This window comes from Cylas formicarius, unplaced genomic scaffold, assembly GCF_029955315.1.
Source record: "Cylas formicarius isolate icCylForm1 unplaced genomic scaffold, icCylForm1.1 PGA_scaffold_2__14_contigs__length_35257938, whole genome shotgun sequence".
Taxonomy (NCBI): Eukaryota; Metazoa; Arthropoda; class Insecta; order Coleoptera; family Brentidae; genus Cylas; species Cylas formicarius.
Window position 1 is genome coordinate 23,907,501 of NW_026844319.1, and position 26,473 is coordinate 23,933,973.

General features: G+C 34.6%; 1 protein-coding gene across 2 annotated transcripts in view; it reads left to right on the top strand.

The window, feature by feature from the left end:
* The window catches only part of LOC132698181 (failed axon connections), a 46,352-nt gene that overhangs the window by 17,632 nt on the left and 2,247 nt on the right, over nt 1–26,473 (top strand). Inside the window, exons 2-5 of one of the 2 annotated variants that reach the window (XM_060664113.1) lie at nt 20,482–20,696; nt 21,231–21,354; nt 23,089–23,235; nt 23,299–23,595. In XM_060664113.1, coding sequence (XP_060520096.1) covers nt 20,482–20,696; nt 21,231–21,354; nt 23,089–23,235; nt 23,299–23,595 — 783 coding nt within the window. The remainder of the gene's footprint in view (nt 1–20,481; nt 20,697–21,230; nt 21,355–23,088; nt 23,236–23,298; nt 23,596–26,473) is intronic. The other variant, XM_060664114.1, reaches the window with a different exon arrangement.

The window sequence follows — 26,473 nt, forward strand, 5'->3', positions numbered from 1 at the left end:
CTCAAACCCGTGCTCCCAAGTGTGTCGGATCATTGGGAAACGAAACTGAAGTGGTAAAGTGGCGCTTCTTGCACGTTAGATCGGTGTGTAATTAGGTATTTTACAGGCGGGAGTAGAAAAAGTAAACTTCGCACTACATTTGTCAGACTAATACAATTCACATATTTTTTGGCAAAATACCAGAAAACGGATTATCTACGGTTTATGCAATAACTTAAAGGCAAAATCCACAACAAATAACGGTGCGTAACCTAGGCTTATTTTCTATGCATTTGTGGGACATCCTGTATATCAGCCGTCAATACACTATTGTATTTAACTTGTCTTTAACTCGCTTATTAAGCACTCGTTCCGCTCGTAGGTAAAATAGCGTTTATAAACTGGTTGCACTTGTTGAGTGACTTAACCATCACAACAATTTGACTGATGTCTTAAAGTGACACTTTCGGCACTCCTGATCAATGGATTAGGTATTTTCGAGTAGGAAATAAAAGAAATGTTTAAATGACGTCATTCCAATGGCGATGGCATTTTGGTACAAAATTTAATGCGATCTATGCACATTTTGATCAAATACTGCCGCACATATACCTACAATGTATAGAAGCGGTGTTCACGTTGTTAATTATTACACCGTTAATGACGATTATTTTAACTTTGAATTTAATTCTAATAATTAAAAAAGGGTTTTTATTGTCTTTTATTTTTTTCGCCGGAACCATTCGTTGAACGATTTTCACTAAAAAATGGTTCGCAATTTGAAAAATGTAATTTATTTATAAAAAAAAAACAGTGGCGTATCATCTTTTACCATAAAAATATTCAGTGTCATGCTTACCCGACGCTACTGACGAAAGTAGAAAAATAATTTTCACCTGAACAAGTTCTATGCACTGTCGGTCACAAATGATTGTTTCAATGAAAATGAGAAAAAGTCGTTTTTTATTTCAATATATAAAAATAAAGCGATTGAGGACATTAACATATTTTTTTTTGTTAAAATCATCTAATGTATCGCAGTCTTAATGATCGGCAATTTATTATGAAACAGCCTGTAGATGCATGTTATCGGTGTGGTATGTAGAATGTATAAATTCATTAAATTACGCATTATGAAATATTTTCAATTACAGCAAGGAACAAGTCATAAAGACAAGAAATATACCATATTAAATAATGTAATGCTCCTTTTTCTTTGAGACCATAAAAAAAATCAAAATATCAGCGGACTTTTTTTTGGATGACTTAATCTGTTAGTTTGGCGGCACTTTTGTGACCGATACTCGAGGCCCCATTGATAAAATAAATGCGAGAATGATGGCGGCTCGGCCTTAAACTGTCACTCGGAATAATAATTATTATATCGAGTTCTGCATTTCGCGGCTAATTCGATCGGCGTATAAACAAACACCGTGAATCACCCGAGAAAAACGTCCGCTTATAGCAATAATTAATCGGCCGCCTCGAGTTTTCTTCGTTTATTTATTTGCTTAAATTATTCGCATACGTCTACCCGATACTCGGAAGTATATGGCAAATTATACAGGGTCAGGTCATTTTATGGAAAATTGTTTACAGAAATGTGTTGAACACACAGAATTTTCCACCACTACGCCACAGCATTACGTTGTTGTTCTATGGTCGTATGGTTTTCCGTAGTTCTGCGCAATAGAACGGTTCAAAAATGGGAAGTAGCAATTTGCAAGGTTTCGTTTATAAGGAATTGTTCGGTTACCGTGGATTAAGAGTGAGTGAGTGTTGGTCGGAGCGTTCAAAATCGTTTCCTATTACAAAAATAAATCTCCCCCGAGGCGATGAACTCGATGTTTACCGATATGCGAAAAAGACTGCGCAGCAGGCCGACACGGTGTAAACTTTAAACATCCTCCCGACGGGATCATGATGATTTATTACTTGCATCCCAACCGAAGACAAACGCGGTTAACCAATCAGTATTAGAATATCTAGAAAAAAATAGGATTTACAGAGAACAACAAAGGTCAATAATTTACTTGGATGAAACCTGGTTCGACACTTATGATAAGTGTAAAACAAACGCGCAATCAAAAGAGGTAAAAGAATAACTATTTTGCATGCTGGCTCTAAAGATGGTTCTCTGTCTGCGAAAAATATTAAAGATTCTTCTCTGGATGACCATGAAGACACCACCGCTGATTTATTTGAGAGTTGGTTTGAAAACAAACTAGTTCCGAACATTCCTCCTAATAACGTAATTGTAAGGACAATGCAAGTTATCACAGTAACTAAAACCCCTTCCTCATGTGACACAAAAGCAACAATCCAAAACTACATGTATAATAACGAAATTTATTTTCACGAAGATTGTACCAAAAAGCAATTAATTGAGGTTCTACAAAGCTTGAACCTACAAAAGGAATACGTATGTGATAATTATGCAAAACATCTAGGGCATACAGTTTTAAGGCTTCCACCTTTCCACTGTATATTTAATCCCATTGAACATGTTTGGCACCAACTGAAATCATTCGTCGTAACAATGTTTTTCCCCGTGTTAACTCCAATGGCCTCAAGCTTATAGAAACCTAATTTTTTAACATCCCTCCATAAAGTTGAGAAAATTCTGTTAAACATATAGAAAAAGTAGAACAATCGTATATCCATATTGCAAATAATATAGAACTAATAATAATTAGAACAGGCGATGATGGCGATAGTGATACTGATATATTATGTGAATAATTTTACGTAATTTAAGTAGGTAATAACCATAATTTATAATTTTATTTTTGATCTATCTTTCCTAACAAAACCCCAAATAATTCAATTCTAAGCAAAGTACGGACCGGTTCGGCCATGTTTCATTCTTACAGCTTGCCCGGGACTTTCTTTAATTCGTATCAGTTAGTCACTTTCTTATATCTATGAACAGACCATACCTACTTAGCTGAAAGGAGGATAAACAATTGAAAGGATTTCTCGTCTCTCCTCATGTGCTATTAGTTAGTATTAACCTGGGTCACAAAGAAAACGATCCCCACTCTAAAAAAAAGTTGCTTCACAAAATCCATATTGCCCGCATTCCCAGAACCAAATAAAAAAATATAGAGCAATCGTACAACATTTTTTGTTTGTCGAAAACAAATAAAATCCCAATTAAAATTAATTTGAATATGGTTTTGGCCAGGTTTTCACTGAATGTTGGTTAGGCTTTACTGACGGTGGTTATAAATAATAAAAATGTATGTTCTCCCGTCTTCGATTATACGCCAGCCAAGCATAAAGGTCCGTGCGTACAAAGACGCTCATTCATCTTTGTCTATTTGTGTCATCTGTTCGCATACTTGATCCTGAGACATTTGCAGACGCGGCAGAACACAATCGACCTCGCTGACTGATACTAAAATATGTCTCTCGTTACATTTATTTTTTCTTTTTTCGGAAAAAGCATTAAAAATAATAAAAATAAGTTAGTTCTAACATTTAGTGATGGGTTGGTTGCGTTCGGATATTTTCGGTAAATTGTGTGAATTGTGCCGTTTTAGACCCGACTTTGTCCTATACTTAGTGTCTATTTTAAAGTTTATTAACTTTGTGTGTAAATGATTCATAACTTGTTAACATTCTTCATTAATTAAGGTCATTAAAAGTGCGGAATATTTTTTGACAATAAGTGAACCGGATAGATAATAACTTGCGTTCTTTGGTTTCAATAATATTACGTTTTATACATTGAAACAAGTATTCAAAAAGCGAAATTATCCTTTAGAAAGAAGTTTTTTAACAGTTTTTAAAAAGGAACCATAATCAAAACACGCTAGAAGCGGACGGATTGGTCGAAATTATCTTTGTATTTCGAACGAAATTGTTCATTATGATTGCAACAATTATTATTATCAATTGTTGAAACATTCCATTTGATAAAAATTTTGTTAATTGACAGTTGTTTAATTCAATTTGTAAGTTTTTTTGTTTTAAATTGGGCATTCTCACAATTGGCGAAAGCTACGATATCAGTTTTGGTAGATAAAAGACCATCAATCGAAATTTTATTTCTGCCGATCTTACGGGGCCTTTCACACGGGTAGGACATTTGTCCTACCCGATAAGGAGATAAGACGACAATATCAGCGGCATTATAAATTTTTACTGCCGCATTTTTGTTTATCTTGGATTTGCCTGGAGATCCGTATTTAATTCTGATGAATATGAACTTTTCAACCTCCGGAGCTTATCTCGTGTATATTTAGATCGGAATGCAGCAACAACAAAAACAAATGCGTTCTTTTTCTTCTTTGTGACGGCGTTTGGACGTTATATCGTTTGGTATCGTTTTCGATTCAGCTTTTGAATACATCCAGGTCTTCAACATTAAAGGAAAAGCTTACCAGTTAGTTGGAAATCCAAACACAAAACAAATTGTTCCGTTAATGGGGCGTTAAACCTGCGTTAGTACTTGGATAACTATAGCCATATACTTGCAGCTTCTCGACAAATCAATTTTACAAATGCAAGCAGCGCGGTTTATGAATGCTTCTCCAATTTTTAATTGGTCCTTAATTTCAGAGTTCTTTTTCCTAGTTTAAAGAAGCATTTCAAAGATGTCTTTTGGAGTATCGGTCTCTGCAGAAGACTGCATTAGTTTTCGCATATAATAATTTTTTGACTTCTGTAAAACACCGGCTTTCCTGAACGAAGGTTCAAAGGTAACATAAATAATATGAGTTACTTTCTTACCCGCCACACTTGTTTAAACTAGGGTACATACGTAAAACAGCACATTGTAATTTGACTTCAAGCACCGGAGTCGGGTATCAAGTCTTTTCCTTTTGAACAGCAGCTTGACGTATTCCAAATACTCCGATGCTGGATTAATCATAATCCTCTGGACATTCTTGGGGTCTGGTCGTTGTGTGTATAGAAAACAAATGTAAGACAGATGAAATGTTTTTACAGTACGCTGCAAGAAGTGTGTTTTTTTTAATGGCCTGCTACTGCTTAACGCGCTCTTCAGATTCTCATTAAAGAAGCCACTATGCCATCGTTCATTTAAATTTTCGTTTTTTTGTATGACACTGTATATAAAGTTTAAGTACGGCGATTGCGATTGTCGTGGTTGAAAGATCGTTTTCTCTCGAGCGAGCAGACGTTTAATCAGGAAACGGGTTAACAGTTATTGACGAAACGTCGTCGTCCTGAAGAGGGCGTCGTTAGTGCAGGAAATTGCTACTCTATTCGATGAACCCGAGAGGGTGGCCGCATGTAAATGAATTCGGAGTGAATAAGACGTCGCCCAGAGTATACTGGGAATATAGCAACTTAATTAATTGAGATATAATTTTTATAAAAATGTGTATTAATCTCCACAGAATGGCGAGACTTTAAAATTTAGAGTTTGTTTGTTGACATGTTGATGCCCATCTAATCATAGAATAGTGTTTTAAATTAACAGTTCTTTAAAATGATTTATTAAATGTTTTGAAATCACGAAATTCTGTAACAAAATATCGAGCAAAATATGTTTATAACCCACCATTATCTGTCGTTACCATTTGGCAAAATTGAATTGCACATTAAATAATTAATTAACATACAAACACAAACATTTTACCAAGATCATTTGCAACCTTTTTTGGGCAAATAATAGAAGTAAACTTTATAATTGTAGATAAAATAGTTTTTTTTAGTTTATTTTTTACCAGCACAGTATTTCTTTCTTTGTTATTTCGGCATGCAAGTATAGAAGGCTCTGTTTACATTATTTCTTTTAACGGATGTGAAAAGGACGGCGCTTGGCGGTGGTTCCTGGGGTTCACTACTAGTTTTTGATGCGTACTGACGAAAGGTTAAAAGTAGGTCACGACGCTTGGCCGAAAAAGACATAAAAGACTTGGGTAACGCGAAAAAGACGAAAGACGGGTCATAAACTAATTATTATTGTCCATTTACCAAATGTCGACGAAGTTGTCGTACGAGGTGCAGTGTAAATAAGAGAAATTATAGTTTTGTTTAATTTGCCACAACGTCGGACTGTATTTATTTCCTCATAACCTTGGACTAACGATAAACAAACCTACATAATAATACAGAGTACTGAAAAGAATAAATAAAGGCAGGCAGTAATGTGTATCTCATTTGTTTTTCACAGTATTTTGTACAATGTTGAAATTCTTATTTCGTATATCCGATGCCCAAAAAATATCTGCTTTCAAATTCACGAACAAGGGGTGCCCTTAAAATACAGTTATAAAGTTAGAAGGAAATTAGAATAAACGTCAGAAACGTACATGTCACTCTTATCAGCAAACTTGGCACAATTTTCGGGATGTTCATACCATGTAGAATTTGTTATAATTATTAAAGCTAATATGTTCACAAATTTAATGTTACCCTGTACCTTAGAAACAGTTATTTTTCATGTGTTGTATATAATATAAAAAAAATCTTGTAGCTGCAAGTATATATCCGATATAAATACAAGAAACGGGTGACTTTTAATTTAATTTAATTTAATTTATTTAGGTATAATATAATCATATTAATAGTAGAAAATGCAATGGCACTAATTATATACAAACTAACAACAATTACCTAAATATAACGACGTTTTTATTCAAAATCTGTATCAAAGATAATTTTGCCACTCTTATCAGTTACCCAGTAATAATAGGTATGAAGGTTGGGAGAGGGCCCGTCAAAAGGCAAAACGGTATACTTTGACACACACTATACAAAACGCACGTAAAATCCAGGTTAAACGGCATACGTGTTTGTAGCCTTGTTTGTTCATTGTAACATTATGACATTACAAGAACTATTTGTTATTTTATTAATTATGCCTAATGAAATATTGCTAAAGAATATAGGTTAACAACTATACCGGGTGAGACAAGAAAGTGTATAACTGTATAACTTTTAAACGAGATAGCGATTTGAAATTTGCAAGGGTTAATATAGGCTGAATGTTCAATTTTTTGACAATATGTAGTCAATGCACTTCCTGTTTGAGTGGAAACGACAGTATCTTTCAAATTTTAAATGGCACAACTTACATTTTTTTGCATTTTTGGATTCAGGGGATCATTCTAAGTAGGATAGGATGCTTTCCTTTTTTTTTAATTTTTTATTTAATTTTTGAAAATTGTTTCTAGGATGCTGTTTACCGGGTCACCTGATCATGGGAAAAATTGTATATTAAACGTTTCTTTTTTTAATCTTACCGACTTGACAATTAATGAATAGAAGCAAAGCCCCGTAAGTAATATATTGTTTTTATAAAAATATATTTACTTATCTGGTTGTTTCCTTCCTGTGACCTTATTTTTTAACAGATTTTGAAAATTTTGTTCTCAAAACGTTGCAAAAAAAGCACCGGTTTTAAGAAGTTTTTGTTCCCACTAGGGTGCTATTTGAAAAACTAGGTTATCCTAAAAAAATACAGTTCATTATATTAAATGCTATTGGCCAATAGACAAGTAAAAAAAAGTTTCATTAACATTTTTTCCCATGATCAGGTGACGCGGTCAATTTTTTTTATCATGGTCAAAGCACCCTAGACACAATTTTCAAAAATTAAATAAAAAATTAAAAAAAAAAGGCAAACGCTATCTCAAGCCGTTTAAAAGTTATAGTATTCCCACTTTCTTGTGTCAACAGGCCGTCAAAACATTTGCATCACTAAGATCATTAAAATTCAAACAATGCCATCTCCTTTGATTATATATCTATGGTTTAGTATTTCTCGGTAAATTCGGTCAGGTAAATTCGGTCAGCACGCCGAAAGTTCTAGAGCTGCCAGCCCAATTTGTATCGAACGCTTAAATGGCGTCGACGTCGCATGCGAGAGCGAAAGCTAAATATAGGCCTCGTATTACCCGCAAATTTACCTTTTTTTTTTGCTCAAACCCTAAATTATGGGACGTTGTGTACGCGCGAATAAGCATGCTATATTGGTGCGTCATCCAGACGGCGCCCGTAGACGCCGCCGCCGACGCCAACCCCCGTCGGCCGAGTCGGCGTCGATATTCCTTTGTCTTCGGGCGTGGAAAATAGAGCAGCTGACATGATATCGGGCATAAATCGGGAATACTTATTCTTTGTATTAATTATAAAGTTATTACCTATATAATGCAACCGCACTCTATCGTCAAAAGAATGAGACAATACTCGGTTTTCAGTATATTATTATCTGTGTTAGATGTGTTCATTAGGGTTGCAAACTTTTCCGATTTAGGTGGAACAACGCTACCGATTTTTGACAAACAAAAATACATTAATTTAAATTGTCCACCTATTTCTTAATTAAATTAAAAATAATAATATAAAAATATGTATATACTTAGACTTTTTATATAGATATAATGATAGGTACCTGTAGTCTTTTAATTGCGTATGTATTTTTTGTCTAGTTTCAGGTTTTGACAAGAAAATTTTGTTTTTTTAAATAGTTATTCGTTTTGTCCTAGAAGAATATGGCCAAGATGTATAAAAATGCTGTATATCTTTATTGCTAATATATATTATTGTAAAATGTTCATGATTTTTATGAGAAATGCGGCCGTTTCAAAATTTAAAATCGGCTAACCCTAGTTTTCCTGATTTTTTATATTAATCCTAATTAATTAAATAATTTATTTATTACCTAACAGGCATGAAGCTCATCTAACAGATATGTTGTAGTACAAAGTATTAAATTGCAAGTAATGAAGTTATGACGAAACCTAACCTAAAGTCAAGCCTAACTTAACTCTAATAAAAAAATAAGAGATTAGGAAAAGACTGAAATTAATAATTATAGTTAATGGGACAATAACAATAGTAGTAGATTGCGAAACAAAGTCCAGATTAGTTCTTGGTGTGGACGGAAATAATACGTCAGAGGAATCAAACAAGTTATTTAAAATTAAATTGAGTCAATAAACAATGGTAATCATGGCGATCACTAAGAGACACAACAAAAAGTGTTACAACGGCAGAGAGTTTTAACAAAAAGATGATGGTAAAAGACACTACATTACACTTGGTTGTATTATTTAGGTACCAATTGTTCATTTCCTCCAAACAACGCTGGAGAGATAAGACAATCCTCTAAACACCATTTTTTTTTAATTATGTCGTCCGTATATATCAAAAATCTGACATCAACTTCCTTGAACAATAATAGCCCCAATATTGAGTCTCGAACGCAATGTATTCATCGGAAGTATGACCATAAAGGTAGACGTACTGAGTGTGGTTAGACGAGTATAAAAAAACAAATTAACAAGCGGTTCGGAAAATCCAAAGGTACGGAGCTTGTGAATTACAATTTTGTGATCTGTGCCATCAAACGCTTTTGAAAAATCAAGTTATGTAACGACTATTTGAGAACCTTCATCAATAGCCTCAGAAATATACTGAAGCTATTGTTGATAATTACATAATATATCAGTTATTAATATTAATATTAAAAGAGTATGCTATATACTTCTCTTCTCGTAGTATGTCTTTGCGTTGGTTTTAAAGAAATTTGTGCTCTAATGCTTCCTAATCCTTCTAAACCTTCTTACAAGAATGTGATATGCACTGGCCAAAAAAACTAACTTACCACTAAATTATTTTAAATGATTTTTTGAAATTCATATAAAAATGAAAATATTTACTTTTATTGTAAGCTGCCGTAGTACTTACAGTTTTCAGATTCCGATAAATAACATACCTTAAATCATTAATACTGGTTTGAAGAAAAAGTACTATTTTTGCAACCAAAAAGAACAAGCCAAAACAAAGTAGAAAGCCAATTTTTTGTGGGGGTAGAGTTCGATTTAATGTGGGGAATCTGATCCGAACCGATAAAAAAAATCGCAGGTTAAACAAGAAAGAATCCAATTTATTATCCCTTTTAAAAAAATGACTGTGTTACGGATCGGTGCACAAATAAAAGTTGGCACCTTTTATATCGATATTCCAGTCGTCGTTGCACAGTACAATTTAATTAATATCAGTTTACGTAAAACGCGAATGGGTAATCCAACACGCAAACCTATCATCCGATCCGACTGTTTACTCGTTTGGAATATTCGGGCTTGGCTTCGTCTGGGGAAACTGCGAATTTATTACGTTGGCCACTTCGTTAATTGGACGGTGCTTCTAGAGACAGTTTTACCCTAGTTATAACATCCCCGACACATGTGGCGTCTCTATGCCGTAAATGACGAGCTCGGGTGCAGAAAAAAACGGTCGCTTTAAAAAGTTAATCGTAAATAACTTTTTTATTTTTTTTAGATTTTTAATAGATTTCTCTCACAAAAGAGATGAACAAATACCATGGATATTGCTGATATTAATAATGTAATATATAGTACATATGTTGTAATTCGTAGTGAGTTGATAAATAAATAGAATAAACAGAAATACCATTTTATTTTATGACCTTAGACCTTCTTTAACATAAAATATGACATTAACTAGACTAGATTTTTTTTTAGATTCCTGTCACATCTTGGCGACAGTTTTTAGGAAGACGTGCAATGGATTTGGGATGAAGACTGTAAATACGTTATACTAACAAAAATAATCTTGAAATTCTTTGTAACAACTTGCAGAATAGACTAGATATTGTAGTTTTAGCGAAATTAAGAAATGCGTTTGATATTTACATATAATATTATCCTGATAATTATTGTGCACGTACTTCCTCCACCTTCAAGTGGCTTCGGCTGTTTAATTGAATTCAACTCAAAATTAACGCGACAGTTTGGTTAGTTTTGTCATTACCGACAATAATTGGTAACAAATTCACATATCGCTAGTAGCACTCCTATTCTATGACGGCCTAAAAAGTATAAATAATTTATAATGCGACATTTCCGATACGCCGCCGCTGACGTGCGTGCGCGCGAGAGCCTGCGTGTATAATCCGGTAAAGGTCAAAGTTCGATAGCAGCTGAGGTCGATGATATTTTGGATGGTGACAGGAAATTATCGCCCATATTTAAAATATGAAAAAATTACTAAAAATCAAATTTTAATGAATATTTTTGTCGTGGGCACCAGATATCGTCGTTTTGTGGGTACACCTTAACACACCCGTAAAAAAATCACATCCCATGATAATAGGTATCGCTGAGTAAACAACTGCGGCTAATCTCTCTGTTCCCTCTCTCGAAACTCGACCGCAAATCAGTGATACAATTAACAATTACTTTTAAATGTCGACTGGATGATTACGTGTCAGGTTTTATGGCAACAGGAAATGGCATTAGTCACAATCGCATTCTGAGACGAAGATTAGAACAAAGTATTAGTCAGCTGTGCAGTTATCGTCTAAATTCCTCATCGACTCTCTCTGAAAAGTTAATATAAATTAATCGTAGGTCTTACCATTTGGGGTTGGAAGGGAAGAAATTTAGGTTAAGAAATGGAAATCAACAAGCCAAACTAAAACTCCAGACACTAAATAGATCCTCTTTTTTACTTTAAATCAACAAATCTCAATATTTTTTATTTTATAAATTCTGTAATTTACTATTATTTTTGGCGTTTTTGATTACAATATTCAGGAAATTAGCCATCTGTTGAAGGTGTATTGAAGATTATTTATTTACAAACGTCTCGACAAGCCAAATCAACATTTTTCGCAAATAAATGTGGGGCAGTGGTTTCCTTTAACTCGGAGAAGAGAAGACTAATCTGTAATATCAAACGATTCAAGATGTACTTGAGGTTTTATATAGAACATCACAGAGAATCATTGTATCTACCGACTTATTAGAAAGCAGGCAGGTCCTCCCCAGGACAGGATATATATATATATATATATATATATATATATATATATATATATATATATATATATATATATATATATATATATATATATATATATATATATATATATGTATATATAGCCCGAGCAAGAGTAAAAGTTTAGTTCGAAAACGAACCCATGACGTCAACGGGGTTCCGAAAAATTACGGTGAGCGGCGAGCAGAATAGAGCGCTCCATATTAGATATCGCAATCGTATAATCGAGGTCGACGGTATTAATTTTTCACGCACTATAGATCGACGGGCACACGTTTTAATGGCACCAATCGCACCTAATGAACTGTGGAATTATTTACGTTGGATTTCCGCTCGCGAAAAACATCCTCGCCATTAACTCGGAAACACTTAACCGACTTAACCAACGCGTATGGGGGTCACGAAAAATGGTCATACAGGTGTACGTACGCGTACGTTAGAGGTTTCTCTTCTTACTCGTAAGCCATTAGTATAATAATTACTTTAATGATGATGATGATGACGACGATGCGAATGGAGCTTCTCGCGCGGGTTGACTGACCACCGGACCGTGTTCTTTTGTTTTTTTTTTTTTTTCAAATGAAACTGTCCAGTTTTAGAATAGCATAAAACGATGATGAATTTAACGGATGTGTTCCGCGAAGCAAATAGTGCGGAAATTAATTACCGTTTAGACCCCAAAGGTCAAGGCGCGAGCCATCGAGCGAATTATCGCGGCGACCGAAAGGAAGAGAGCAATAACCAGGAGACTTAATTCGAGCTTACAACTGTAACTCTGTCGATGATTACACAGGTCTACAGTGATTTTGATGTTTGAAAGTTTGATAGCTTATTTGTATATTTTTTTCAAAAATGTTATTTTATTAGTATACATACCTGGTTGGTTTTCATGTCTCCATTTATATATATATATATATATATATATATATATATATATATATATATATATATATATATATATATATATATATATATATATAAATGGAGACATGAAAACCAACCAGGTATGTATACTAATAAAATAACATTTTTGAAAAAAATATACAAATAAGCTATCAAACTTTTGAACATCAAAATCACTGTTACAGTTACAGTTGTAAGCTTGAATTAAGTCTCCTGGTTATTGCTCTCTTCCTTTTTATATATATAACGGGTGTTTTTTTTTTCGATGTATAGAACTTTAAGTTGGCATTACTGTCCAAGATGGCGACCGATTTAACAGCTGTCAAGTGATGTATTCTCAGTTTGATTTGGCAATTCATCATGAATAGACTCACGCCTGAACAACGTTTGCAAATGGTGCAATTTTATTTCGAAAATAATGGTTCTGTGCGGAATACGTATCGCGCACTACGTAGATTTTATCGTCGACAAAATCGTCCATCAGAGCAGTTAATTCGATTAACCATGGAACGTTTTCGCACCACGTTTACTCTTATTAATAACTCGCATCCCCAGAGACACCGTACGGTGCGTACAGAAGAAGCTATTGCTGCTGTAGAGCGTAGCATTGAGGAAGACCCGAATGAGTCCATCCGCCATCGAGCACATGAATTGGAAGTTTATGGAAGATTTCGCGGAAGGATCTTGGTTTACGTGCTTACAAAATCCAACTCGTGCAAGAATTGAAGCCAAACGATATCAAGTAAGGCGTAGATTCGTCGAATGGGCCCAAAACGAGATTGCCGTTCCCGATTTTCATAAGCGAATTTTGTTTAGCGATGAAGCGCACTTCTGGTTGAATGGCTACGTCAACAAACAAAACTGCCGCATTTGGAGCGAAACTAATCCTCAAGTGTATGTCGAAACACCGTTACATCCAGAAAAACTAACTGTTTGGTGCGCTTTACGGACTGGTGAAATCATTGGTCCGTACTTCAAAAACGATGATGACCAGAACGTTGCAGTCAATGGTGATCGGTATAGAGCTATGATTACTAACTCTTTCATTCCTAAATTGAATAACCATGATGTCCAGGAGATGTGGTTTCAACAAGACGGCGCAACATGTCACACAGCTCGTGCCGATTTATTGAAAAACACGTTTGGTGACCGCCTAATTTCACGTTTTGGACCTGTGAATTGGCCTCCAAGATCTTGCGATTTAATACCGCTAGACTACTTTCTGTGGGGCTATGTATAGTCATTGGTCTATGCGGATAAGCCACAAACGCTTGACCATTTGGAAGACAAAATTCAATGTGTTATTGCCGATATACGGCCACAAATGTTGGAAAAAGTCATCGAAAATTGGACATCCAGATTGGGCTACATCCGCGCCAGCCGTAGTGGTCATATGCCAAAAATCATATATAAAATGTAATGCCACAAGATTATCTTTCGGATAAATAAAATTCATGTCAATCGAATAATCCATCGTTGTTTTATTGCAACTTGCATTTCTATACATCGAAAAAAAAAAACACCCTATATTATATTTTTGTTCTGGGTGTAGGTTTTTCTTTCAATATTAATCGCGTATAGACATGCCTTGATAATGTAACAAAAACTCAATTGTACTTCTGACTTCACTACTACTACTTTTTTCCATTAATTTTACTTGCCTATAGTACTTAGCGATCGGTCGTTGCTGTGACCTGAAGTATACAACCCGTTACATCGTCCACAAGGAATTACTTTACGAACTGAGTAAATATTCAAGAAGTGACCAAGAATTTCAGGATTCAATGAACGAGATAGGACAGGCAAATTTAATTTTGTTTCGTGACCGAACAATACCTATGACATAATAGGCATGATTTTTAGATGAATTGATTTTTATGAAATTAAAAGTGATTTAACGACACTGGATTTTATTAGATTTCTCTGCAAAGCAACAGAACTCGCGCAGAAACGTCAATACAATGTTGTAACCTGCTTATGTCCAGTTTGTCTTCGTTGTTGCGTATTTGTAGGCATAAATATGGACTCAAATAGAATGGCCCTCTAGAACGAGCCTTGCACCTGGTAGCAAAAATGTATTAAGAGATAGCTTAGTTGACCCCAAAAATGTTTTACTGCCTCATCTTTATATCAAACTTGGCTTGACTTGGCAGTTTGTTAAAGACAAAAATGGACTGTGTTTCAAATATTTGTGCGAGAAATTTCCAGCCATATCTAATGCCAAGATAAAAGTATTTTTTTTGGTTGGGCCGCAGATAAGAACATTATGTAAAGACAAGGATTTTCAAAACATAATGACCAATGAATTGATAAGTTTCTTGGGAACTTTCAGGACGAAATCTACGAAAGTGCATTTCCTGTTTTCACACTTGAATTATTTTTCTGAAAATCTTGGAGCATTTAGCGAAGAACATGGAGTAAGTTAATTTGTACAATTTTTATGGCGATACTTTTGTCACGAGCAGAGCATCAGCGGAGCGAATGTTTAATGTCTGAAAAAGTTAAATGTGTTGAATACTATACATTACCCGCGACGGCCATGCAAAAAATCAGTACAAAGCAACTTTACTCCAGTCCTTATTTTCTTAATACCACAGTGAAAGTTGCGTTGTGCGACGCATTAGTACCCGCTCACTTTAATTATGCAAACCTTATCTGCCTTCGGCAGTCTGAGCAATATCGCATACAAAATCGAACACAAAATTAATGCTCTTTAGTGGTGAACTCTTTAGAAAGTTTTAAAAACAAATTTAAGCCGATTGAGATAACAGAAAAGCACAGACCAGGAGAATATAACAAATGTTGTTACGTATACCAGCATTCAGCTTTATAGATCTTTTTTAAATTCTATTTGACCAGCAGGTAGATACTTGTGACTTCCAGCACTATATACCTTTTTATTTCTATTACTTTGTACAAATTTGTTATTATATTTATCAAATTGGACATAGTATGGCAATAATATGTGGAGATTTTTTTTAGGCAATGATTGACCTTTTTTCCTCATATATAAGTTTAGACTCTATCAACATAAAATAGGATATAGTATGGTATGAATGGTTTTACATTTTTGTTTATTATGAATATAGTCCAGAATTATTCATGTTCTATATTAACTAAATGACGTTATGAATGCAGAACACATGCAGCGACATTAGAACTGATAAACATCAAAATATTACATAATGGCTCTACTATAGTAAAAACTGATGCGGCATTGATATTTTCGTAGAGGTTATGATTTTCCGCGAAAACCTCTACATTTCACCCAGTGACCTGCACTTTGCATACTATTTTTTTAAACGAAGATTTCCACACACATCTAACTCATTTTCCCAAAACAAGACATACTTTGAGAAAATACTGACATATAAATTCCACATCTAAAAAGTAAAGGCTTCTCTGAACAACGAAAATTTACTTAAATGATTGGAAAATCGGAATAGCACCGAAAAATATTGATTGTGTTGAACAATTCTGGAAGGTATGCTATATGTTAAATTGTAAAACCAAAATTGGAAAAATGCGATTTTTAGAAATGTTTTTGTCGGTCTTATTATTACACATATATCACCAAAAAATAATATCAAAATTAACGCAATGAATTCTACGTTAAATGATGAATCTGGAAATTCCCTTAAGTCACGAAATCCTATTTATTGACGCTAATCATCTTTCTGCAAAGTAGATTTCATATATCTGATTAATGGGCTATTTTTAAACTTCACAAGTGATAAAGAAAAAATGAATGGAATTGTTATTTATTGTACTGGAAGTTGTTTTTAGGGCTTTTAGCTGTTTCTCGTTTTATTATTACAGTTTTAGCTATCCGAGCGTGTAATCCGGTTCACTTGCAATATTTCAAATGTTCAAGTAAACATTAAAACGTTAGACAGAAACGATATGGCAAGCGTTAAAGTTGTAATTGTCTATAGCAATAAACAGAGAAATTAGAATCGAATTATGTATTTATATGTTTCTAACGATTTATGGGTGTGTGGCGGGATATTGTGAAAAACTTACGGCAGTGCTGAAGAAAGCGACCCATACGAAGAAACTGTTCTTCGTATGGGTCGGTTCGTATCACATTCGTTGTTAGTTCAAAAGAGCTGACACATGTTTTGTTATCAACGAAATTAATTTTAAATTAATGTCCTCGATATTTTTATTTGTGCTTTTTCTTTGACATCCACTTCTGCATTTTTCTAGTATTTAGAATATAATAATAAAATAAATAATTACAATAACAAATAAAATCAAAATAAACAAATTGTTTCGCAGATATTATGATGTGAATGGATGGATAAGATTGATTATTTTTTGCCTATTTACGCAAATTACACTTTGAAGCTCAGGATTCTCTATTTCAATATTTCCTATAGTTAGTAAATCACCCTGTATAACTATAGAAATGGATTGTTTATATAAGGGACGCATTATAGACGCGTTATAGAGTTAGAACCGTCGACGGTGAATAGCCACATGGTTCCTCGTCAGTTAGAAAAACCCTTGAATTCGGGAGCGTTGATAGTTAAAGCAGCTTTAAGTGAACGATTTAGGGGTGGTCTTATAACACGTGTTTAAGTGTTGTTTTTTCTTTAGCACTTTAAAAATTTGTAAAATATTTGATTAAGTATGTACAAAATTACATAAATAAATTAATGCGAGCAATAAACATTTAGTTGTTTTCAGCTGTTTCGGTTTCATTAATAGTATATTATGCAACAAGTGCGGTAAACGGCATTTGACTCACGAGTTTATTGGATACGAGCGGAGCGACTGTTTAACAAACGAGTTAAAAAATTTACCGAACGTGTTGCATACTATACTTTTTCTACGACCGTTAGTTTTTCCGTACATTTTCGAAAAACACGAATACATTCACTGACATGCGTGGGAAATATCTCGGAAAACATTCGATTCCTCCCAAACCCGGGCGGTAAAATCCCGGAAATGTCCGAAGTGGCTCGGATTCGTGGGAAACGAAACTGACCTGGTCAAGTGACGCTTCCCGCACACTAGAACGGTGCGTAATTAGGTATTTTACAGACGGGAGTCGAAAAAAGTTATTGTTGGTTCGCTTAATCCTAAAAATTATAAAGGCTTACCAGGTTTTTTTTTCTGCCGTTTTTATATAGGGTGTTTCTCAATATGATGCTGATTCCTTAAATTTATAGTAAACATTTTGTTTGATTGGTAGGAAATTTAGTAATCTGTTATTTTGACGGTCGTAGAAAAAGTATAATAGTATGAAACACGTTTGATAGAATTTTCATTTATTAAGCGCGCGCTGCGCTCGCGCCAAAAACAAAACTCGTGACTAAAATCCCGTTTATTAAACTTCTTGCATAATGTGAAAACATGTGTGGTTAAATTGAAATTAAATAATGTATACTCCAATAGTGGCGAGGAGTTTTTTTAAGCTTACATATTCTATAGGAGCGGTCATCAATTAGCAACAAATTATATTTGCAGTCAGAAAGTCTAAAATGTGAAATTCGGTAACCGGCGCGTTAAAGTAAACGCCACATTTTACCACGCCTTGTGTTATGGTTATACCACGAAAAAAAATATACATCCACTGGTATACTTTCGGAGTTTATGTTTTGAGACAAAGAATAGAACCGCTCGATCGGATATTTGCTTTTCCTTCGTCGACGTCATTTTAACGGGGTAGTAAGAAACAATTGGCTTTCCAAACTTGTTACGCAGCGATCGTTGTTGCAATTCGCAATACATCGCATTTCCATTAACCGAAACTCTATTATTATTTGTGTAGGATAAAAAAAAGCAATCGACACTGTTGCGGTCGCTTTCGAGATAAAAAGTAGCGGCACCCCGTCGAACGTGTAATGACATGCGCGGACGAGAGGGGATCGACCGTCGTCATGGCGACGGAGCGCGGGTGCAATGCTGAACGGGCGTGACCTGTATTTTATCTCGCAAATATCGGGTCCGATAGCATTTTGTTTGTTTAAACTTAGGGCACCAGTCAGAGGTTTTTATTATGTGGGGGAGTAAGCGAGATCAATCGTGGAAAGTCAATATAAACAATGATTTACATTGTCCGAAAAGTAATCTATTATGAATTACCATTTTGAATTTTCTAACCCGGTTCATGCAAAAATTTTGTGTATTAGCTATAGTTATGATGACCACTATTTTATTTTGAGACAAATTGAAATCCGTTCTGCCAAAACTCTTTGTTCTATCTCTAAAATAAACGGTGGGCGGTGGAGGGGTAAAGGGTAAAGTTTAAGTCGTTAAGAACTGTTGCAAGTGAGGCGACTGCGATTGCTTATTCAGCCAGCAGATGGCGTTTTCGTATGGCGCAAAAAAAATTACTGAAAAAAATGTTTTTTATGTTTTACATGGTCAAATAAGCACGCAATAACCCGGTGAAATTCTTATATCAGTGTTTTTAACCTAAAATATGAATAAAAGGTCTTAAAACTTAACTTAAAAAGTTGAATTTCGGGAAGCATTTCCACGTAATGGTCTAGTCATCCCGATTTTTTCTGTTAAAACTCTAAATTTATTATTTATAATGCTGAATAATATTTAAAATCAAATTAGCTAACATTATTCATGTCACTTTCCATTTTTAGTTATTTATGTTACCAATTATTTTTTCATTAAAAATTAGGTTTAGTCGACTAAAAAACTAATTTTAATTATTGAATAGTAATTATTATTGAAATATTTAAATAGTAAACTAGTGAGTATTTTTCGTAATTCCAAACATTTTTACTACAACAAACACTAAGCTAACTATTTAAAGCGGTGGGCAATCAAGACTTTGACAAGCATTTATTTTTTAAATGGTTAATATTTTAATCCTTCAGTAGGTTTCACTAAAATTATTTACTCTCCAGCGACTGATTATTGACCGAGTTAATGATTAAACAAAGACAGACAGATAGTGATATCAAAATTTACCGGAATGTCACCTACAGCGCCATTTTGTGCTCTTCGAAGGTATTGCAAAAAAAAGTGATAAACATTTAACATCCTAAAAATTAAATTAGCGTTTTATTTGGTAAATTAGGGATAATCAGACATAAAAGTTAAGGACATTTTCGAAAATTTTCAAACACCTCTCAGCACTCTCCTTTTAGAGATGGAACAGAGGGCATTAAAAAGATAAATTTGCACCACTTAAAACGCATACCTACTCTGACTATATTTAATATAAGGTAATTTTGCAGATACCGTGTTTTCAAAATCCTGCTGGCCATTTCAGAAACTAATAATTTCCAGTATTTTGTCTTGGCCGCTCTATATGTTTAATTATGCTTAAATGAAAAATGTTTCTGAAAAAGTGAACTAAAAGTTAATAAATAATAAATTGACGCAGGTGTTTTTGCTTCTTCCTAAAATATGCCTAATATATCAACGAAAATATTTTATGGGATTTACGCGCCATGTTGCTAGGCAGCTGGAAATATCCAATAACACCATCACGCTAATATAAAACGGCAATTAACTAATGAGCCTATTCAAAAACGCCACAACTGTAATTTCATTATGTTCAACCCTTTATAAATACACATAAATACAGCCCGATGACGTTTTCCTTCGGAAATTACCCTCTCGACTGTATCAGTTAATTTTCACCAGACGCGCACACATGCAAATTTATGTGGCCGATGTATTTTTAGACGTCGAGATATGCGACATATGGCCAACATACGTGGAAGACGATCTCGCGGTCATTAACTACCACTTACTACTCTCACCGACATGTTTGTTTTACCTGATTGAAGCGGCGGTTCCTCGTTTTGTTGTAAACCAGAGGTTTCCCGTTCGTTTCAGAATGTAGACCACAAGATGAAGTATCGCTCCAAGAAGGGGCTGCTACCTTTCATCGAGCTCAACGGCGAAGAGATAGCGGACAGCGCAATCATTATCAAAGAGCTAAGCCAGAAGTTCGGCAACGACCTGGACATAGTGCTTACCACCGAGCAGCGCAATCTGTCCCACGCGACGATCAGCATGATCGAAAATCATCTCTCTTGGGTGGTCATGTGGTATGTCTAACTATATTATATTGCATTGTACTATATTTGAACGCAGCGTACAGTATTATGCAAAATACTATATCTACTATACCTAAAAGACATGTTGAAAACAGGTGGCTATCATTGCGACTCTGTGTTGATTGCATTCCTTTTAATTTTAATAGAATAGAATTGTTGTTTATTTAGCACTTGATTAGTATACACAATTTACAGTGTTACACTATTACAAATAGAAAAATGGAGATAAAATATTAAATACTAACAATGTAACAATTTAAAAATAAGGTCCTTGAATCAGCAAATCAAAAAGACATCATCGAACTTGCAGACGTTTTATCAATCATCCTGTCGGCTTCTTCAGAATTTAACTCATGCTGTTTGGCATTGACGAAGCCAACTGGGAGTTTTATTTCTCACCATTTTTTCGAGGTGTGCTATGTTTTTGTGCCAGTGTGTTATTTAATTCTAAAAATACTTCTTCTGAAAAAAGTTCGCAACCCTAATCGTCCCCTACCGGCTGCGCCACATTTTACGTTTTTCCAGGTGGCGATCCAAGTATCCGGACAGTGTGATTAAAGGATACAAGGTGAACCTTCAACATGCACTGGGCACACGGATACCCAACGGCATCCTCAATTTCTTCTTCAAATTCGCGTACGGAAGAAAGGTAATTAAAATTCCTCTGATATTGTGCAGGTTCCATTTGAATCCGATCAAATTTGAGCTTGTGGTTAGTAGTAGCTCGGCAATAGCTTTCAGGGTAGTGGATTTTAATACAACTTTTACTGAGTTGGTTATTTGTTATTTGACGAATGCGCATGTGTACTTATCGTTGGAAATAGAAACCAATTTTTTATGCATATTTTAAATGTGTGTGAAAATGACTCGAATGTGCTTGCTTAACACGAATCAATTAAAAATAATTCCATACACCTTTCTAAGTATCTAACACTAAATCATTCGTCACACTTATTCATTCTTTTTTCCTTTTGGGTTACTTTGTTGTCATTATCAAGGCAACCATGTTCAATTGTTGAGGTTTTAGTTATATGCCGACCAAAAATAGGATTGTGATTTTTCGCAGTAATATTGGTAAAGATTATGATATCTAGATGTTATGTTATCAATTCATTTGTCAAATAAAGCCCTTTAACTTCGAAAAAACAAAACTTGACAGATACAAAAAATGATAAGAAAAATAAACAATAAAAAACCAACCACAGACATTTAGGTTTGACTAGTTTATTTTACTTTATTTTAAGATTTTAAGACATTGCAAAATTCCCAGAAAGCTGCAGCCAACTTAATAAAAAAAAGTTATTATGAATGATAAAGATTCTCACCCTGTTAGCGATAAAATGTGTTGTACCGAGTGGCCCTTTATTACGGGATGACACCTAATCTAAAAACTTATAAAAATATAAGAAAAAAACTAAAAACCTGTTTGGATTTACTTATACCCTTAAAACGTTATATTGTTATCTATACGGAATGTTTGCATTTTTTACTTATTCCTATAACTCAGTCTTACCGTTTCTGGAATATGTTGAAACATATGTCACAAGTGACGTGTGAAGGTCCGAATATGTCTATCAATTTCTTCAACCGAAAACATTTGTTATATATTTAGAGTTGGTTTCCTTAAGTGATCTGTGTTGAAATTTTAAAAATATGACTTGAAAAATGTTTGAAAAATATCGAGCGCTACAGCACTATTTTAACTTTCAGTTTGGAAATCAATGTTTGAATGAAATATTCGCATCTCTATACAAGTTTTTTCTTAAAACATACAACGAGAAAACAAATATTTTCTATTGCTAGTTATTTTTTTATTTGCATTTATTTATTCCGGAAAGTATCATCACAGACCACTGAACGAAATTCCGTTTCCCCTATAAGGAAGTCACCTCCAAATATATAACAAAGACTTTCAGTCGGAGAAATCGATACTTATATATAAGCGTGCAAATGTCACTTGGCTTAAAATTCAAAATATGTCAGAAACGCCTTAATATGCAGGGTGTTCTATTTAAAATAAAATAATAAAAAAAATACAAATACGTATTTAATGATATATTTCCAAGTTACAAGTGCATCCAAAGAATTTTGTCTTTATTCTTTGATATTTTTTATAGACGCTGAGTTGATCTAATAAAGTTTGGTCAAACAGGTGTGTCTGCTGCTATTAATGTGGTTTTAATATGTTTGGAATTAACGATTCCATATTTATTAATTTTAATTAATGCGCCAAAAATTATGAAGTGGAGGCCCACGATTTTCCTTTCCGAATTTCAGCATGACGCGCACGTTCACGTCAGCAAAACACTCTCATACCTAGAAAGCATGTTTTTTCCAGTGTTGTGTCCAGTAGTGGTGTTTTAATTTAGCATTGACCATTTAGTGGTTCCAGGGAGCGAAGAAAGTGAAAGCCCAAGGCATGGGCGTCCACTCGCCCGAAGAGATCAACGAGTTCGGTCAGGAGGACTTGAAGGTGCTTTCGGAAATGATCGCCGACAAGCCCTTCTTCTTCGGCGACGAACCGACGAACGTAAGCCCTCCAAACTCCCATCCACCGTCGCACCAGATTTACTAAACTCGTTTCTCCGCGCAGCTCGACGTCGTCGCTTTCGCTCATCTCGCGCAGATCTACTTCGTCGACAAGGAGGTCCAGTACACGCTGCGCGATTTCATGGTCGAGTCGTGCCCGAACTTGGTCGGCCACGTCAACCGCATGAAGGAGCGCTGCTTCCCCGACTGGGACGACATCTGCAACACGCTCGATCTCAACTCCCACCTGCCGAAACCGGCGCCCGAAGAAGCGAAGGACAACAAAGAGGCGGCCAAAGACGAGAAGGAGAGCGGCGACAAGGAGAAGGAACCGGAAGACAAGGACATCGAGAAGGAGAAGGTGAGTTGGGATCAATCGACTTGTTTCCATTTTGTTTACATTTCACTAAGATTTTGGGCATTTTCCATCAGTTGTGTTTGTCTCAATCTTCATCGTGTTGGCTTTCGAAAGACCCTCCCCATTAAAACTTTAACGATATTGTTAACTACTGTTAAAGTCTGTTTATAGATATAAGAAACTGACTAACTGATACGCAGTAAGGAACGACCCGGGCAAGCTGTAAGAATGAAATATGGCCGAACAAGTCCGTACTTTCCTTAGAATTTAATTATTTGGGGTTTTGTTTAAATCTAAAATAGAATTACAAATTATTTTTATTACCTACTTTAATTACTTAAAATTATTCACATAATGTATCCGTATTACGATCGCTATCATCGCCTGTTCTAATTATTATTTGCAATATGGATATAATATTGTTCTAGTTTTTCTATATGTTTAACAGAATTTGCCCAACTTTGTGGAGGGATGTTAAAAACTTTGGTTTCTATAAATTTGAGGACATTGGAGTTAAAACGGGGAAACCATTATTACGACGAATGGCAGATTTCATTTGGTGCCAAACATGTTCAATGGGATTTAAACTGTATGCCCTAGATTTTTTGCATAATTATCACCGACGTATTCCTTTTGTACGCTCACGCTTTAAATAATATAAATGTTATTTTACATGTAGTTTTGGATTGTTGTTTTGTGTCACATGAGGAAGGGGTTTTAGTCAAGTGTCTACTGTGATAACTTGCATTGTCCATTACATTGACGCTATTATGAGGAATGTTTTGTCTTCATGGTAATAGAGAGAAGAATCTTGAATATTTTTCGCAGACAGAGAAAGTCCATTTGGAATCCAACCATCTTTAGAGCCAGCATGCAAAATAGTTATTCTTTTACCTCTTTTTGATGGCGCGTTTGTTTTACACTTATCAGTTCAGTCAACACAACCCTTTTCCGGGGTAACATAAGTGTCGAACCAGGTTTTATCCAAGTAAATAATTGGCCTTTGTTGTTCTCTGTAAATTCTAATTTTTTCTAGATATTCCAGTGGCCATTTCCGAATTCTAAAAGATTCCGTTAAAACTTGCCTTTGGTCAATTTGTTTAAATCCAAAACCCCGTGTGTTGAATACGCTTCCATAAGGTAGTTCTGCCACATGTAACACCGGTTTCATCTTTTTGAAGCCTCCTAATTAAAATATCTAATACAGGGACGCTTTGTTCCTCATATAACTGGTAAATTTTACGCGGTATTATATCTTGATCACTTTCATCTATACTCGAGAAAATGTCACCATCGCTTCTTTTTTTGCTGATGCTATGGTACCACGTTCAATGAGAGTCAAATAAACGTTGTTTATAACTTCCTTAGTCTCAATAGAATAGTGTTTTCTACATTTGGGCGGGAGCAGGTAATACTCTTGTTGCATTGTATAGTATAGTACCCTTGGATAATCCATTCAAAAGCATTTGGTCAGTTTCTTATATCTATGAACAAACCATATATTTCTTTCGTTCTGATATATTTCTTGAGTGTTGACCATTTGTGGCAGTGTATGTATGTATGAAATTTTAATGGGTAGAGGACTTATTCAACAAGAAGTTTTAACAGAAACCTGTCTATTTACAAAAACGCCAATATCGTCGATAAGGGATATTATTAATAGTGGAGAATTGAAGAAAAGGAACAAACGTAGCAAAGTTGTTCCTACCTTGGATAAACTGAAAAAGAAACTAGAAAAAGATGAAACCAATATAAATATAAGCCGTGCCACCCTCCATAGCGTTGTTTGTAAAATGGAATGTGAGTATCGCAAAATAAACCATGGAATGATAATGGAATCACACAAATTGCGCACTTGGAAATTTAATTACCTTCAAGAAATTAAAAGAAACAGATTAGATAACAGATCCATAATTTAGCTCGATGAAACATGGTATCAAAACTGTCATACGAAAGCACCTTCTAATAAAGGAAAAGGCATCACCATAATGCACGCTGATTCAGAACACGGATTTATCGCAAACTGCTTGCTGTTGTCTGCAAGGAATATTAAGGATTCTAGCTTGGGTTACCATGAGGATACAAATGCCGAACTTTCTGAAAATTAATTTTCAAAACAATCTTTTAAAAAATATTCCCAGTAGCAGTGTTATTTTCATGGATAACGCAAGCTGCCACCAGTTACGCAAAACACCAACCTCAAGTTCGAAAACTGAGATCCAAGAATATTTATTATAAAATGATATTTATTTTGAATTCAGTTACAAAAAAGGGCAACTTTTGGAAGTCCTGAATTCATATGCAATTAAAATGTATGCGATAATTTGACCGAACAAGCTGGAAATACTGTTTTAAGTCTTCCTCCATATCACTGCATGTTTAACCCCATAGGGCATTTGCGGAACCAAGTTAAATCAAATTCAGAGCAGGAAATGTTACTCCCACTTTTAAGTCCCAGTGTTATAAATTTGATAAAAAATGTAATTAATACCATACCAATCGAGAGCATACAAAGGACATAAATCCTATTATAAATAATCTCAATTAGACATTTAGAATAAAAATGTAATATCCTAGCTATGAATTTATTGTATGTATTTAATGTCATTGTTTTTTCTTAGTGTAATTTAATAAGATTATATCCTCCTAAATAAGCAAAACAGTATATATATTATTACCAAAACCTTTGAGAATCCACCCCTAATGTTCTGTACTTTAATACCTACCGGACCATAGTTTTATTGCCGTCGGCAGGTAACTTCCATAATTGCGGACAAAAGCCAATACGATGAAGATTAAGACACTTTTCTATACTATATGAACATGTTTAAATAACTAAAATTATCTTTTTTTATTCTATGTTAATGTTAACTTGTTGAGT